At 47.9% G+C, this 14023-nt stretch overlaps 2 protein-coding genes across 2 annotated transcripts; both read left to right on the forward strand.

Annotated features, from left to right (window-relative positions):
- Positions 1–4: 4 nt before the first annotated feature.
- Positions 5–9147, forward strand: LOC146384694 (actin-binding protein WASF3-like). Its single transcript, XM_084930146.1, has 11 exons — positions 5–92; positions 3176–3315; positions 4134–4268; positions 4357–4510; positions 4614–4731; positions 6949–6993; positions 7100–7224; positions 7299–7568; positions 7653–7792; positions 7882–8097; positions 8272–9147. The coding sequence occupies exons 2-11, from the start codon at positions 3183–3185 to the stop codon at positions 8433–8435; spliced, it is 1500 nt and encodes a 499-aa protein (XP_084786272.1). The 5' UTR covers positions 5–92; positions 3176–3182; the 3' UTR covers positions 8436–9147.
- Positions 9148–10947: 1800 nt separating this feature from the next.
- On the forward strand, positions 10948–12915 carry LOC146384695 (protein EOLA1). Its single transcript, XM_084930149.1, has 3 exons — positions 10948–11112; positions 11833–12093; positions 12159–12915. The coding sequence occupies exons 2-3, from the start codon at positions 11835–11837 to the stop codon at positions 12365–12367; spliced, it is 468 nt and encodes a 155-aa protein (XP_084786275.1). The 5' UTR covers positions 10948–11112; positions 11833–11834; the 3' UTR covers positions 12368–12915.
- Positions 12916–14023: the final 1108 nt, after the last annotated feature.

Raw genomic sequence — 14023 nt, forward strand, 5'->3', positions numbered from 1 at the left:
CCCCGTCGGAGGAGGATGAGGAGTCCGCCGCGCGCTGCTCTGTGACGAGGCAGCTTCAGTGGAACGAACCGGAGTGGAACCGCCAGAGCCCGGTGAGTCTGATCGATCCGTCCTATCGGTTTGAAAGCGTTACTATGATCGATCCGCGTGGGTGAGGGTCTCTCTGACACGCACACACAAACACACTATCCACGCTACTGACGATAGGAGCCAATCAAACACCGTCTGTTTTTGAGGAAGATGATGGTGATAATATCCGACCCTGACGTCATCGGCTATTGATCAGCACACACACACACTGCATTTGGTCACGCACTCATTTCTGCAAGTGTGCGCGTTACTGCAAGTGCACCTGTGAGACATGACGTCATAAGTCTTGAGATATCTGCAGACAGCAGGGGGTTCTGTGGGTCACGTGGTTCTCCACCAGGAGTTCTGGAGTAGATCAGCTGATGATGAAATTGACATCACTCTCACCTGAGTGGACTCCTGGGAAGTGTAGTCCAGACTCGAGGCTGGAGGAACCGCGCGCACGCGCACACACACACACACACACACACACACACACACACACACACACACACACACACACACACACGAGGATGTTTTTATAACTCAACTGTTAAAATTAAAGCTTCAAGTTTGCATCATTAGGGGCGTGGCCTCTCTGACTGACAGATAGCTTCACCTGAACTGGACCTCTGGACTGTGTTTGTGCTGTTGGAGCAGTTAAATGACGTCAGTCTGTAGTAACAGACAATCCAGGAAGGACTCTGATTGGCTGTCACTGATTAACAGGTATCTATTGTACAGCTTTAGAAACAGCAGATGGTAGTTACAGTAATCTGAATACATTCTATTCATGGCTGTCTGAAGGGATGCACGACCTCCCACTGTCTCCTAGCAACAGTAACCATGGTGCTGTCTGTGGGCAGCAGAGCATAATGTGCTGTTTCCATGGCGCTGCCTCTGAGATAGCATTCACACACACACAGATTCCTCTGCACCACTGAGGACCGACAGCCAATCAAACACTGTCTGTTACTGAGGATGATGATGAGGGTGATGAAGGTGTAATCTGAGCAGTTTCCCGGTGAGAACTCAGCACAGCTGGGGGTCAGAGGTCAGGCAGTGATGTCATGGTGCATGACTGAAATCACCTGTTGTTGTACATGAGAGGAGCTGCTGTATTAAGCTGGGCTTACACTCTGCGATTTTTGGCCCATTTTGAGCCGATTTTTTGGTGATCGGCCTGATTTTGGCCTTCATCGTGCGTCGTGTAGTTTATGTGGGGTAACGAGAAGCTATTAACACCTCACGACCAGCTCCCAATCATCACCTCACGACCGTCGTGAGGGTGTCACCGCAGCTTCTCACACTGCGCACGCGCAAACACATAAACGTCGGTGAAAAAGACGGAGAAGCACGGCAGTGCAGCGTGTGATCTGGACACAAGCAATGGAGGCACTTGTAGAACTTTGGAAAGCTCATCCGAGCCTTTTCCATGTGGCCTCACAAAATCATCACGACCACAACAACCGTAAAAATAGTTGGATTTACGTTGCTGCTCAATCACAGCTGCCTGATCAATGTTTTTCATTAGCAATTTAGCAAAGTTGATGGTGTGTGTGTCTGTGTGAGTGAGAGACAGAGAGGGGGAGCGAGCGACAGATTACCTTCATGTTATGGACGCACAGTGTGAGCACTCAGGTCGCATCAGAGCATCGGGCCGTATAGTGTGAGATCTGCATCGTGACCTACCAACTTCTAACCCTGCGAGTCAATCGTACAGTTTGAGCAGAAGCTGAATAACGCGACTGAAAAAATCGCAGTGTTTGCCCAGCTTTAGTAGGAACTCACTGATTTGATCTGATCTCATAGTTTTGATCAGTATTTATCAGCAGAGTCTGAAGTTGATTGAATTCATTTTATTTATAGAGCATTACATCCTAACAATAGTCACCTCAAGCTGCTTCATACTGTAAAGACTCATAGTAAAACCCCACAATCGTACGGCGCCCTGTGTTTGTTACCTTATGTGATTTATCTTAAATGATGTTGGATCCTAAGAGGAACTGTTAAAGTCAAGTCAAGTGGCTTTTATTGTCATTCCAATCATGTGCAGTGGTACAGTACAGAGTGAAACAGTGTTCCTCCGACACCCTGGTGTTACATATGACATATAACTGATGAACACAGGACTTAAAGTGCAACAAAACGAGACGAGACAGAACAGGACGAGACAGATACAAGACAAGAAATGTGCAAAATACTGATCATTGTGCAAAAAGTAACTTGGTGTCTATAGATGTGTGTGTGAGATACTGCAGATAAGTGCTTGGTAGTAACGTGTGCGAAGGTGTGTGTGTGTGTCATTCCAGTCACTGAGTGTTCAGGAGTCTGACGACCTGGGGGAAGAAACTGTGTCAACATGTAAACATGCGACCAGTTGGGGTGAGAGAAGGAAGACAGGATAAAGACATGCTGTGGAGGAGAGACAGAGGTTAATAACAAGTATGATTCAGTGCAGAGAGGTCTGTGAACACATAGTGAGTGAAGAAGAAACACCCAGTGCATCATGGGAATCCCCCGGCAGCCTACGTCTATTGCAGCATAACTAAGGGAGGATTCAGGGTCACCTGGTCCAGCCCTAACTATATGCTTGAGCAAAAAGGAAAGTTTGAAGCCTAATCTTGAAAGTAGAGATAGTGTCTGTCTCCTGAATCCAAACTGGAAGCTGGTTCCACAGAAGAGGGGCCTGAAAACTGAAGGCTCTGCCTCCCATTCTACTTTTAAATACTCTAGGAACAACAAGTAGGCCTGCAGAGCGAGAGCGAAGTGCTCTAATAGGGTGATATGGTACTACAAGGTCATTAAGATAAGATGGGGCCTGATTATTTAAGACCTTGTATGTGAGGAGCAGGATTTTGAATTCTGGATTTAACAGGAAGCCAATACAGGAGAAATCTGCTCTCTCTTTCTAGTCCCTGTCAGGACTCTTGCTGCAGCATTTTGGATTAACTGAAGGCTTTTCAGGGAGTTTTTAGGACTTCCTGATAATAATGAATTACAGTCGTCCAGCCTGGAAGTAATAAATGCATGAACTAGTTTTTCAAAGGAGCGTCAGCGTTTAAATGAGAGAGAAACAGGAAGTGATCCGTCTCTCTGTCTCCAGGTGAGCCATGCCGCTGGTGAAGCGAATCATCGAGCCTCGGTATCTGTGCCGCGGCTCTCTGCCTGATGGGGTCGCCAGTGAGCTGGAGTGCGTCACCAACAGCACGCTGGCTGCGGTCATCAAACAGCTGGGAGGACTCAGTAAGTTTCGGTTATCGTTGTAACTCTGGTTCTTGATGAGGGGACGAGCTGAAGGTTTCCGATGCTTCAGCTAACCTCCATGCACTCTGCATTTACAGTTTAATAAAGTTTATTCAATGCAAATCATGTGATGAGATCATTCCTGCAGTGAGACACCCTCGATGCTCAAACCTTTTCTGTTCATTTTGCTTCTGTTAGTAGCCTAAGCCACAGCTAACCAATCAGCTTAGTGCAGCCAGGTAAAAACAGAGAACCCAGTATCACAGACTGTAAATAAAGATGGAAGTAGATCTCTGAGACCCAGTAGCAGAGGACTCCTCTGGTCTCAGTCTGACTGAATAAAACAGGAAGTTTATTTTTGTGGTCATACTGAAGCAGGAATCGCTCTCATCACATGCTAAAAACACGTGGAGTGAAGCTCCGCCTACAGCCCAGGTGTGGGAGTCCAAACACACACAAACACCTCCTCTCAAAAGCTTGACTGTCAGTTGTGTGTGAGCGTTACCTGTGTGCAGGTGTACACATTCATCCTGTCACTGACAGAAGCTCGTGGTGAATGTTTGTGTTCCCAGCAAACTGAGCTCAACTTCATAAAATCAGATTAAAATCAAAGCCGTAATCGTTATGAGTGGCTCTGCTTAACGGGAGCATGGGTGCAGGAACAGCTCCTGGTCGCTCGTTAGAGTTGACCTTTAGGGTCGTTTTCTGTGGATGGAAGCATTTAATCTCATCCACACTGAAGCTCAGTAAGTCTGTGTGAGCTCACTCGGTCCACGGCGTAGTAATAACATGTCTTACTTCCTGATGATGGCATGCAGGTCGCCATGCGGAGGACATTTTTGGCGAGCTGTTCACGGAGGCTAACAGCTTCTACCTGAGAATGAACAGCCTGCAGGAGAGAGTGGACCTGTTGGCTGTGAAGGTCACTCAGCTGGATTCCACCGTGGAGGAAGGTTGGTGAGAATCACTGCCCTCAGATCATGTGACCATCCAGCGCCTCCACCTGTTTATAGATTCTGTATCTCTTCCGTGTGCTTCCAGTCTCGCTGCAGGACATCAATATGCGGAAAGCTTTTAGAAGCAGTACCATTCAGGACCAGCAGGTGGTGTCACGGAGCTCCATCCCTAATCCAACGCTGGAGATGTACCAACGCTGTGACAAGCCACCACCCCTCAACATCCTGACAGCCTACAGGTTAGTTTAAACTCTGCCCACAATGTCCTGCAGGTTGTAGGCGGAAGAGTTTAAATTACTTGCAGGTAATTTAAACTCAGAGTTTTTGTTGTTGTGTCTGCAGGGATGACAAGAAGGCTGGTCTGAAGTTCTACACTGACCCATCGTACTTCTTCAACCTGTGGAAGGAAAAGATGCTGCAGGCCACCGAGAACAAACGCAAGGAGAAGAGACGGCAGAAGGTTCATCCATCCATCTATCCACGCATCCAACCACGATCATCCATCTATCCACTCATCCAACCACGATCATCCATCCATCTATCCACGCATCCAACCACGATCATCCATCTATCCACGCATCCAACCACGATCATCCATCCATCTATCCACGCATCCAACCACGATCATCCATCCATCTTTCCACGCATCCAACCATGATCATCCATCTATCCACGCATCCAACCACGATCATCCATCCATCCATCTATCCATGCATCCAACCACAATCATCCATCCATCTATCCACGCATCCAACCACGATCATCCATCTATCCACGCATCCAACCACAATCATCCATCCATCTATCCACGCATCCAACCACGATCATCCATCCATCTATCCACGCATCCAACCACGATCATCCATCCATCTATCCACGCATCCAACCACGATCATCCATCCATCTATCCACGCATCCAACCACGATCATCCATCCATCTATCCACGCATCCAACCACGATCATCCATCCATCTATCCACGCATCCAACCACGATCATCCATCTATCCACGCATCCAACCACAATCATCCATCCATCTATCCACGCATCCAACCACGATCATCCATCCATCTATCCACGCATCCAACCACGATCATCCATCCATCTATCCACGCATCCAACCACGATCATCCATCCATCTATCCACGCATCCAACCATGATCATCCATCTATCCACGCATCCAACCACGATCATCCATCCATCCATCTATCCATGCATCCAACCACAATCATCCATCCATCTATCCACGCATCCAACCACAATCATCCATCCATCTATCTATGCATCCAACCATGATCATCCATCCATCTATCCACGCATCCAACCACGATCATCCATCTATCCACGCATCCAACCACGATCATCCATCCATCTATCCACGCATCCAACCACGATCATCCATCCATCTATCCACGCATCCAACCACGATCATCCATCCATCTATCCACGCATCCAACCACAATCATCCATCTATCCACGCATCCAACCACGATCGTCCATCCATCTATCCACGCATCCAACCACGATCATCCATCCATCTATCCACGCATCCAACCACGATCATCCATCCATCTATCCACGCATCCAACCACAATCATCCATCTATCCACGCATCCAACCACAATCATCCATCTATCCACGCATCCAACCACGATCATCCATCCATCTATCCACGCATCCAACCACGATCATCCATCCATCTATCCACGCATCCAACCACGATCATCCATCCATCTATCCACGCATCCAACCACAATCATCCATCTATCCACGCATCCAACCACGATCGTCCATCCATCTATCCACGCATCCAACCACGATCATCCATCCATCTATCCACGCATCCAACCACGATCATCCATCCATCTATCCACGCATCCAACCACAATCATCCATCTATCCACGCATCCAACCACGATCATCCATCCATCTATCCATGCATCCAACCACGATCATCCATCCATCTATCCACGCATCCAACCACGATCATCCATCCATCTATCCACGCATCCAACCACAATCATCCATCTATCCACGCATCCAACCACGATCATCCATCCATCTATCCACGCATCCAACCACGATCATCCATCCATCTATCCACGCATCCAACCACGATCATCCATCCATCTATCCACGCATCCAACCACGATCATCCAACCATCTATCCATGCATCCAACCACAATCATCCATCTATCCACGCATCCAACCACGATCATCCATCCATCCATGCATCCAACCATATTCATCCACGCATCCATGCATCCAACCATGATCATCCATCCATCTCTCCATGCATCCAACCATGATCATCCACGCATCCATGCATCCAACCATGATCATCCATCCATCATCCATGCATCCAACCATGATCATCCATCCATATCCAACCATGATCATCCATCCATCATCCATGCATCCAACCATGATCATCCATCCATCCAACCATGATCATCCATCCATCATCCATGCATCCAACCATGATCATCCATCTATCCACGCATCCAACCACGATCATCCATCTATCCACGCATCCAACCACGATCATCCATCTATCCACGCATCCAACCACGATCATCCATCCATCATCCATGCATCCAACCATGATCATCCATCCATCCATGTATCCATCCATGTGAAGATAAGGTGCTGCTTTAACAGGTCATTTATTTCTAGGAGCAGAGACATGTGGAGGAGTCCTCAGGGCGGGAGGTGAAGAAGGTGAAGTCATTTGTGTTTGGTTAAAACTTGTTAAGTCGCGTGTTTTGATAAGTTTGTGAACTTTCATTAAATCTCATTACTTGTCATTACTGTTTCTCTTGGGAAGGTCCGGAAAGCGCGAAACAGGCGGCAGGAGTGGAACCTGATGGCTTATGACAAGGAGCTCCGCCCAGATGCTCGAGTCACGCCATCACCTCACCATACATCTGACGGCTCAGTGTCACCCGACAGGTAAACACCTGCATGTTCACACCTACTTCCCAGTCCAATAAGCTGACATCAGAACTTTAACTCCTCCCCCAAAGGTCAGGGATGTCAGATGACCTCTCCTTCCCGGCCAGTCCTCACCACGATGGGCGTGATAGAAAAGATCATGCTGACATGGTGACCAGTGGGTCTGGGCAAACTCAGTCATTGGACCGTGCCCTCAGACCCACCTCCGCAGTATCCGCGGCAACCGCTCGGCAGCACTCTCTGGGCCGCAACCAGCCGCATCAGCATCACCATCGCCCACAGCCGCTCACTGGCCCAGCCAATCAGAACGGAGCACGTTCCAACATGGCAAAGGAAGCCAAGTACACACACACATACGTTCAAATTATAATCACTATCATTATGCACATATACATGTTTGACCTTTGACCTCCATCCCTCCTCAGTGATCATCAAATCCCTCCGGCCCCTCCACCGCCTCCACCTCTCATGCCATCAGCAGGACAGGTGGTGTTTCCAAACAGCTCCATCCACACTGCTGCTATGGCAACACCATTCCACCCTGCAGCTGTGCCTGGTAACCAAGGTAACAAGCACCCGGCTATTTTTTGGTTTCTGATGGCGCTTTTGCGTGTCCACGTGAAATCAGGAGTTCCTGCTCTTTTCTCTCCACAGGTGGCACTGCTGCCCAGCCCCACCCCTATAGCCCCTCCCCTCCACCACCACCCCCAGCTAACTACATCCCCTCCCCCTCCCGTCCTAGCGGCCAAGCTCCCTCCTCTGCTGCTGCACCCCCGGTGCCCCCGGCGGCAGATGGCAGGAAGCCAGCCGCTGGACTGAACGTGCCAATGAATGACGCCCGCAGTGACCTCCTCGCCGCTATCCGCAGAGGTCAGTCAGGACGCAGACAGTTCACAGATTATAGAGGTGGTCACTGGGTGACGCTCGTCTGGTGTGGGCGGGTGTGGCCAGGGTGACCTGGTGGGTGTGGTCCGACAGATGTGTGTATGATCTGGTGTGGATTGCTGTGGTCCTGCGTGTTGATGCAGTGTCTTGTGTCTGCAGGGATCCAGCTGAGGAAGGTTCAGGAGCAGCGCGAGCAGGAAGAGGCCAAGAAACGAGAGCCGACAGGAAACGACGTTGCCACCATCTTGTCACGACGTATTGCTGTTGAATACAGCGAATCAGAGGAGGAGTCTGAGCCTGAGGACCAGGAGTGGTCCGACTAAGGAGGAGGAAGAGTGCGCCTGACAGGAAGTGACTCGTCAGAGAACCGAAACTTCTTTCTTGTTTTCCTGTTTGATGTTAATGAGTCAGCGTGGCATCCAATGGTGTTTTATGAACCAGCTGATGGTGACACGCAGAAACTTTATTGACAGCAGCAGGTTTAACAGACGTTCCTCAGAAAATGAACCCTTGGCACAGCGCCCCCCTCAGGACGCCGACCGTCTGTGTTCGTGATGAAACAAAAGTTGACCTGGATTTATGTATCACTTTGCTGCTTGGACATCAAATGTCATCATTTTCAATTTATCAGAGCTTTTAAAAATACATTTTCAGTTTTTAATATTTTTGTTTTTTTGTTTTTACATTTTATTTTGTTTATATTTTATTCTTCATATTCTTTATATTTGTTGCTTTAGTTTTTATATTTCATTTATTTCTTCTGTTATGATGCATCCTGTTCTACAGTGTGAGATGCAATGTGATGACATCATAGTAACTACTGACATCATGCATAATCATCCCTGCTGCTGTGGAGAGGGGGCGTGTCCTCCCTGTCCTGTACCATGTGTGATTGGCTGTTCGTGCCGTGCTGTGTTTCTGTGACCTGCATGTGGGTGAAAAAAACTGAAAATAGAACAAAAGTTATAGATAAAATCAAGAGTTGATTTTTGTGATTTATTTCAATCATTAAATATTTAAAGTCTCTTTTTAAAACTTGTTTTATTCGTTTTAATCTTTTAACTTTATGCATCAAGGAAAAATTACATTATATGCAACGGTCTTTGACTTGAAGAAATGTGTTTAACATTTAAACCTATTTCCTGCATATTCCAGCATATAAAATAACAATATTTGTGTTTACGTTCACTCCTTCAAATAGATGCAAGTAAAATACAGCAGGAACGCGTTACCTCACCATGCATCTGTCTCCTTTCCTCACCTCCTGCTGAGGAAAAGAGAAGTGGAACGACCTCACACTCTCTCTCCTTGACGGTGTGAGGCCGGATGTCCGCCGTGTTGAAACTACAACGAGCAGACGGACTACAAACGCGCATCGTACTCTGTCTCGGCGTGTTCTGTTGTTTGGTGGAGGTCATATGAACGAGAACAGCCTGTGTAAATATCCTGCACCACAGAGGCGGGAATTTTAAATCTGGAGGAACATTTAGGGTCCGATTTACTGCCTCACAGAGACAAACACAGAGTCTGTGCTGACAGCTGTGAACAGCAGCACTTTGGGCCTTATGCACGTGTTTGTTTCACTCCCAGGAGAGAATTTTAAACGTCGCTTCAAACTCTGTCACACACAGTTTACTGCAAACTGCACGAAATCTGCCAGTGCGTCACATTAATGTCTCAATATTGCACTGTGCTATTCAAACTAAGAAGTGCTGCACACATTCATGCGTGTGCCACAGTAACCGTAGTAACAGAGTTCAGTTTGTAATGATGCAGCTCTCCTCAGGATAAATCGGAGCTCCACCCGAGTCCTAATCCTGAGACCTTTGCACGGTGCTCAGAGGTATTTCTTCTATCAGACTGATTCTCCTGAACATGAGCTCACACTGCATTATTTTGGTTAGTAGGCTCTTCTGTGTTTTTGAGTCACATATTCTCTCTGCTGATTCTTACTGAAGCCAACTGGCTACATTTCTGTATATAAATTACAATACAACTATAAAGTGAAATCCATATCATGTTCTTATATCTTCCTGCTGTGGAGGTCGTTCCCTGTAAAATTCCTCCATCATCACTGATCCCAGCTGACCTGAAGTAAACAGACTGTAACACAACAAAAGTCATTACTAATGAACGCTCTTCATGCAGGAACAACTCAACAGGAAGTAGTTTGTATTCCAGCAGTGTGACGTTCAGGGTTCAGCTGCTGATAAAAACTAGAAATACATCAGCAGCTTATGGCTGAAATGGAAAATGGAACGTTATGATGAACGTTTACATGATCTGCGCTGCTTTGGTTATGTTTTTCATGAATGGTCGGATGGTCCGTCACTGTGAATTATGGGATGGCGTTTTCTCCTCTCCTTTCATCAAGGATGCTTTGGTGTATCCTACTCTAAAGGGAGCACTGAAGCTCCTTTCCTTGGAGTTTGGAGAGGTGGAACAGCTCCGATCATGGTCACGTATCTCAGTGAGGAACACGCCCACAGTTTCTGCTGAAGTCATCGTTACAGCGAGCGACGCTGGTTTCAGCCTGATGACATCAGGTGTGTTGTTGTTTAAAGCGGGTGCAGTGTACACCTTTTCACACTTTTGATTCTGTTCACCTGGACGCCGAGTTTTCAGTGGTGGATCTGCTTCGTCATTTCAGCCTTACCTGGATCATCGGGCATGCATCAAGACAGAGGAATGTTTTTGTACTGTTAAATAAAGTTTTGATACAAAGCTTTGATCATGAGGAAGAGTCAAATTTACATTCATCCATTTATATACTCGTCTCAGTTCTTCCTGTGGGGGCAGGAGAGTCCAGTACTGCAGTTATTTCCCACAGAGAAGAAGAGCAGCCGCCAGAGCGGAAGTGAGAAAAATCAGCGGGAGCGGAGCGGCATTTCTGTTTGAGTACCGCCGGGTTAAAGGTCACGCCGTCACCGACAAACACACACACAGCCGAGAAGAATTTCCGAGAGCCAACTCTCTGCTAACCAGCGGCTTCCTGCTCGAGTGAGTCTCTGCTCCTGTACGGAGAGACCTTTGTGGTGAAGGCGGAACAAGCGGCTCAGCTCCGGTTACAGTCCGGTACCGCCTCACGTTGCACTGCAGCCCCTTTTCCATTTGTACCTGCTCGGCTCGGCTTTCAGGGTTTTACATTCGGTCACAGTTCCTGGTACTGTTTTAGTACCTGCTCGGACGGGTTCCAAGCGATCCGAGCAGGTATTAAACTATTACGTCATCGGACTGCATGCCACTGATTGGCTGGTCAGTGGCGTCACTCGATAGGTCATGAGAACATCTACTTCAAAATAAAAACCGAGAGAAATGTGTTCTGGGAATCCATCCGACCTCACAAACCATCCTACCTGTTGTTTCTGCGCATGTGCACAACACAAAATTAAGTGGCAACCCGTCCTATCTACTTAAATTTATGCTGGAATTATTGTGTGACTGCAGGAATGTACGCTAGGACGGTTTGCTCCAAGAAACAACGCTGTGTTCCCGGAATCTGACAAACAGCCCCCGCATTCGTGTCACATTTTAATTAAGATTACACGTTGCTATAACAACGAGCACCCATATTAGATGGTACTGGTTATAGTGGAAACCCAGTGGAGTCGAGTTGTGGCGAGTCGAGCAGGCACTAATGCAAAAGGGGCTAAAAAAAAAACCTGAAAATGTTTCATACGTCTGAAAAGTGCGTCCTGTTTGGGTGCGCTTGTTTTGCAGACATGGCGGTGCAGGTGCCGTGCCTGTCGTTCCGGCAGCCGTATGCCGGCCTGGTTCTGGACGGGGTAAAGACGGTGGAGAGCCGCTGGAGGCCGCTGCTCGCTCCACTGGAGAACCAGACGCTGGCGGTCCACGTGGCTCAGCGTGACTGGGAGGGGTCGGAGTGGAGGGCGGTGCTAAGCGGCCTGCTGGGGATGGACAGCGCTCAGATTGAGGCGCTTCTGGAGTCCGGGGAGCGGTTCGGCCGCGGCGTGGTGGCAGGTTAGAATCACTATTTACTCTGCCACATTTACACATCCCTGAACGAACCCTGTGGTCTCTTTTAGGATTGGTGGATGTGGGCCGGACCTGGCTTTGCCCCGCCTCCCTCCAGGGGAAGGACCTCCAGTGCCTGGAGCAGTCGGCTGTGCTGATTGGTCTGCAGGAGAAGCACCTGACTAACCTGTCCAACCCTCGCTGGCTGAAGGCCCCACTGAGAGCTCCGGGAGGTCGCGACCTCTGGACCATAGAGATCCCAGCAAAACTGTTACCGTGACAACACATACGTAACCTACCCGAGCACCGAGGCCGATGCTGGAGCGACTCCTCTGTCATAGTACTTTGGTTTTTACAGCTGATCATTGGTCTGTGATCAGAGCGGTGGCGCTGACCTCAGATCAGGTCACTGTGATGTCATCAGCACACCTGATTTTTGGGGTCAAGCGAGGTCTTCCATCTCTGAGGGTGGGGTGGGGGTCAGACCAATGATCTGAGCTCCTGGGGCCGTCATCCCGGAGCACCAGAGGCTTCACAGCAGCTCGATAAAAGTCCAACCTGTCCAGTTCTTTGTTTCTTTGAAATGATGGAACCTGTCTAATCCCAGATTTTTCGCTGCAAGATAAGTGAATGCATTTCACTCCTTAGACTTGTCCTACTCACTGTATGTTTAATTTTGTTGATGTGAGGGGGTTAAAACGGCAACTGTTGCCGGTGGGTTAATAAGGACACCTTCCAAACGTCCAGTGTTTGTGTAAGTAACCTACTTGTGGTGCTGTTATCAGGCGGCTGTATGTTACACTGAAATTAAAAGGTAATATTTTGCTATGCTTGCTGTTCTGCTCATTGTTCTCTCGCTGCTTTAGAAAACAATCTGTGCAGAATTGTTGTAATTCAGTCACACTGGAGGGTTTTAGAGCATGAAGCCGTCAGGACTTTGACTAGACCAGGATGGTAAACTGCAGAATTCATGGTTCCATCAACAAAACAAATGGATAAGCACACAAACCGACCTCTAATCCAGGTAACTGCACGTAACTCAGGCTTTTCTGAAGGTTCTTCCTATCAAAAGTTACCATGGTAACTTATCAGCAGGTATGAAACCAGCACCCGTTAACCAATCAGATCTGTAAAAACCACAGTGATCAATACACATACAAAATAATTTAAACATGTATCAGGCTGAGTCAACACGCCATCTGCAGATTTTAATACAACCTGTGGTGCTTTTCTCTGAGAAACAAGCGGCGGTGGATGGAGCGGCTACATCCACGAGAGCTCATCCCAAATGATGATGTCACCATAAGCAAATCCAGATAAAGAGTTCCTGGGCTGAGGGACGTCCCTCCATCACCGCGTTTCTGTTCTTGGCTGTGACGCCACTTCCTGTGTCAATAAAGGTTTAAAAATGACGACAGGCGACTCAGTGGGGGTGGGGGGGTGGGGGGAGTCGTCTCAGGCTTCGCTGCTCATCACAGGTCTCGACAAAGTAGTCGTTCAAACATCCATCAACCTGTGTCTCAGTGTAATCGGATTACTTACTGAACTTCAGTGTCACAGCAGCTGTAATGGAAAAAAATGCCTTTATTGATTTTAGTTTCCATGGAAACAAAGAAAATCAGAGTCAGCCTCGAAAGCTCTGAAACTTTCTGCTGCTATGAATCGCACTCACCCCTAACCTGCACAGGTGAGAGTTTGCTACCTGAGAGCTCAAACTGACACACTGAGGCGCTGCCCCCTCGCCAGAGATGACGACCTATCATCTCTAACGCCCCTCTGATCCCCGCCTCTCACTCCTTGTGGAGAATCGCACCTTTCTGGCTTTATTATTTTACTTCCTGTTTGCTCAAAGCATAAAAAACAGGAAGTTGATGTTTGGGACTGTTAACTGGACAATAGTCATGTGACCTGATGAAGCAAAAACGCCATCTGCTGG

The sequence above is a fragment of the Perissodus microlepis genome, chromosome 6, assembly GCF_051167445.1.
Source record: "Perissodus microlepis isolate ML-2025 ecotype Zambia chromosome 6, ASM5116744v1, whole genome shotgun sequence".
In the NCBI taxonomy this organism is placed as follows: domain Eukaryota; kingdom Metazoa; phylum Chordata; class Actinopteri; order Cichliformes; family Cichlidae; genus Perissodus; species Perissodus microlepis.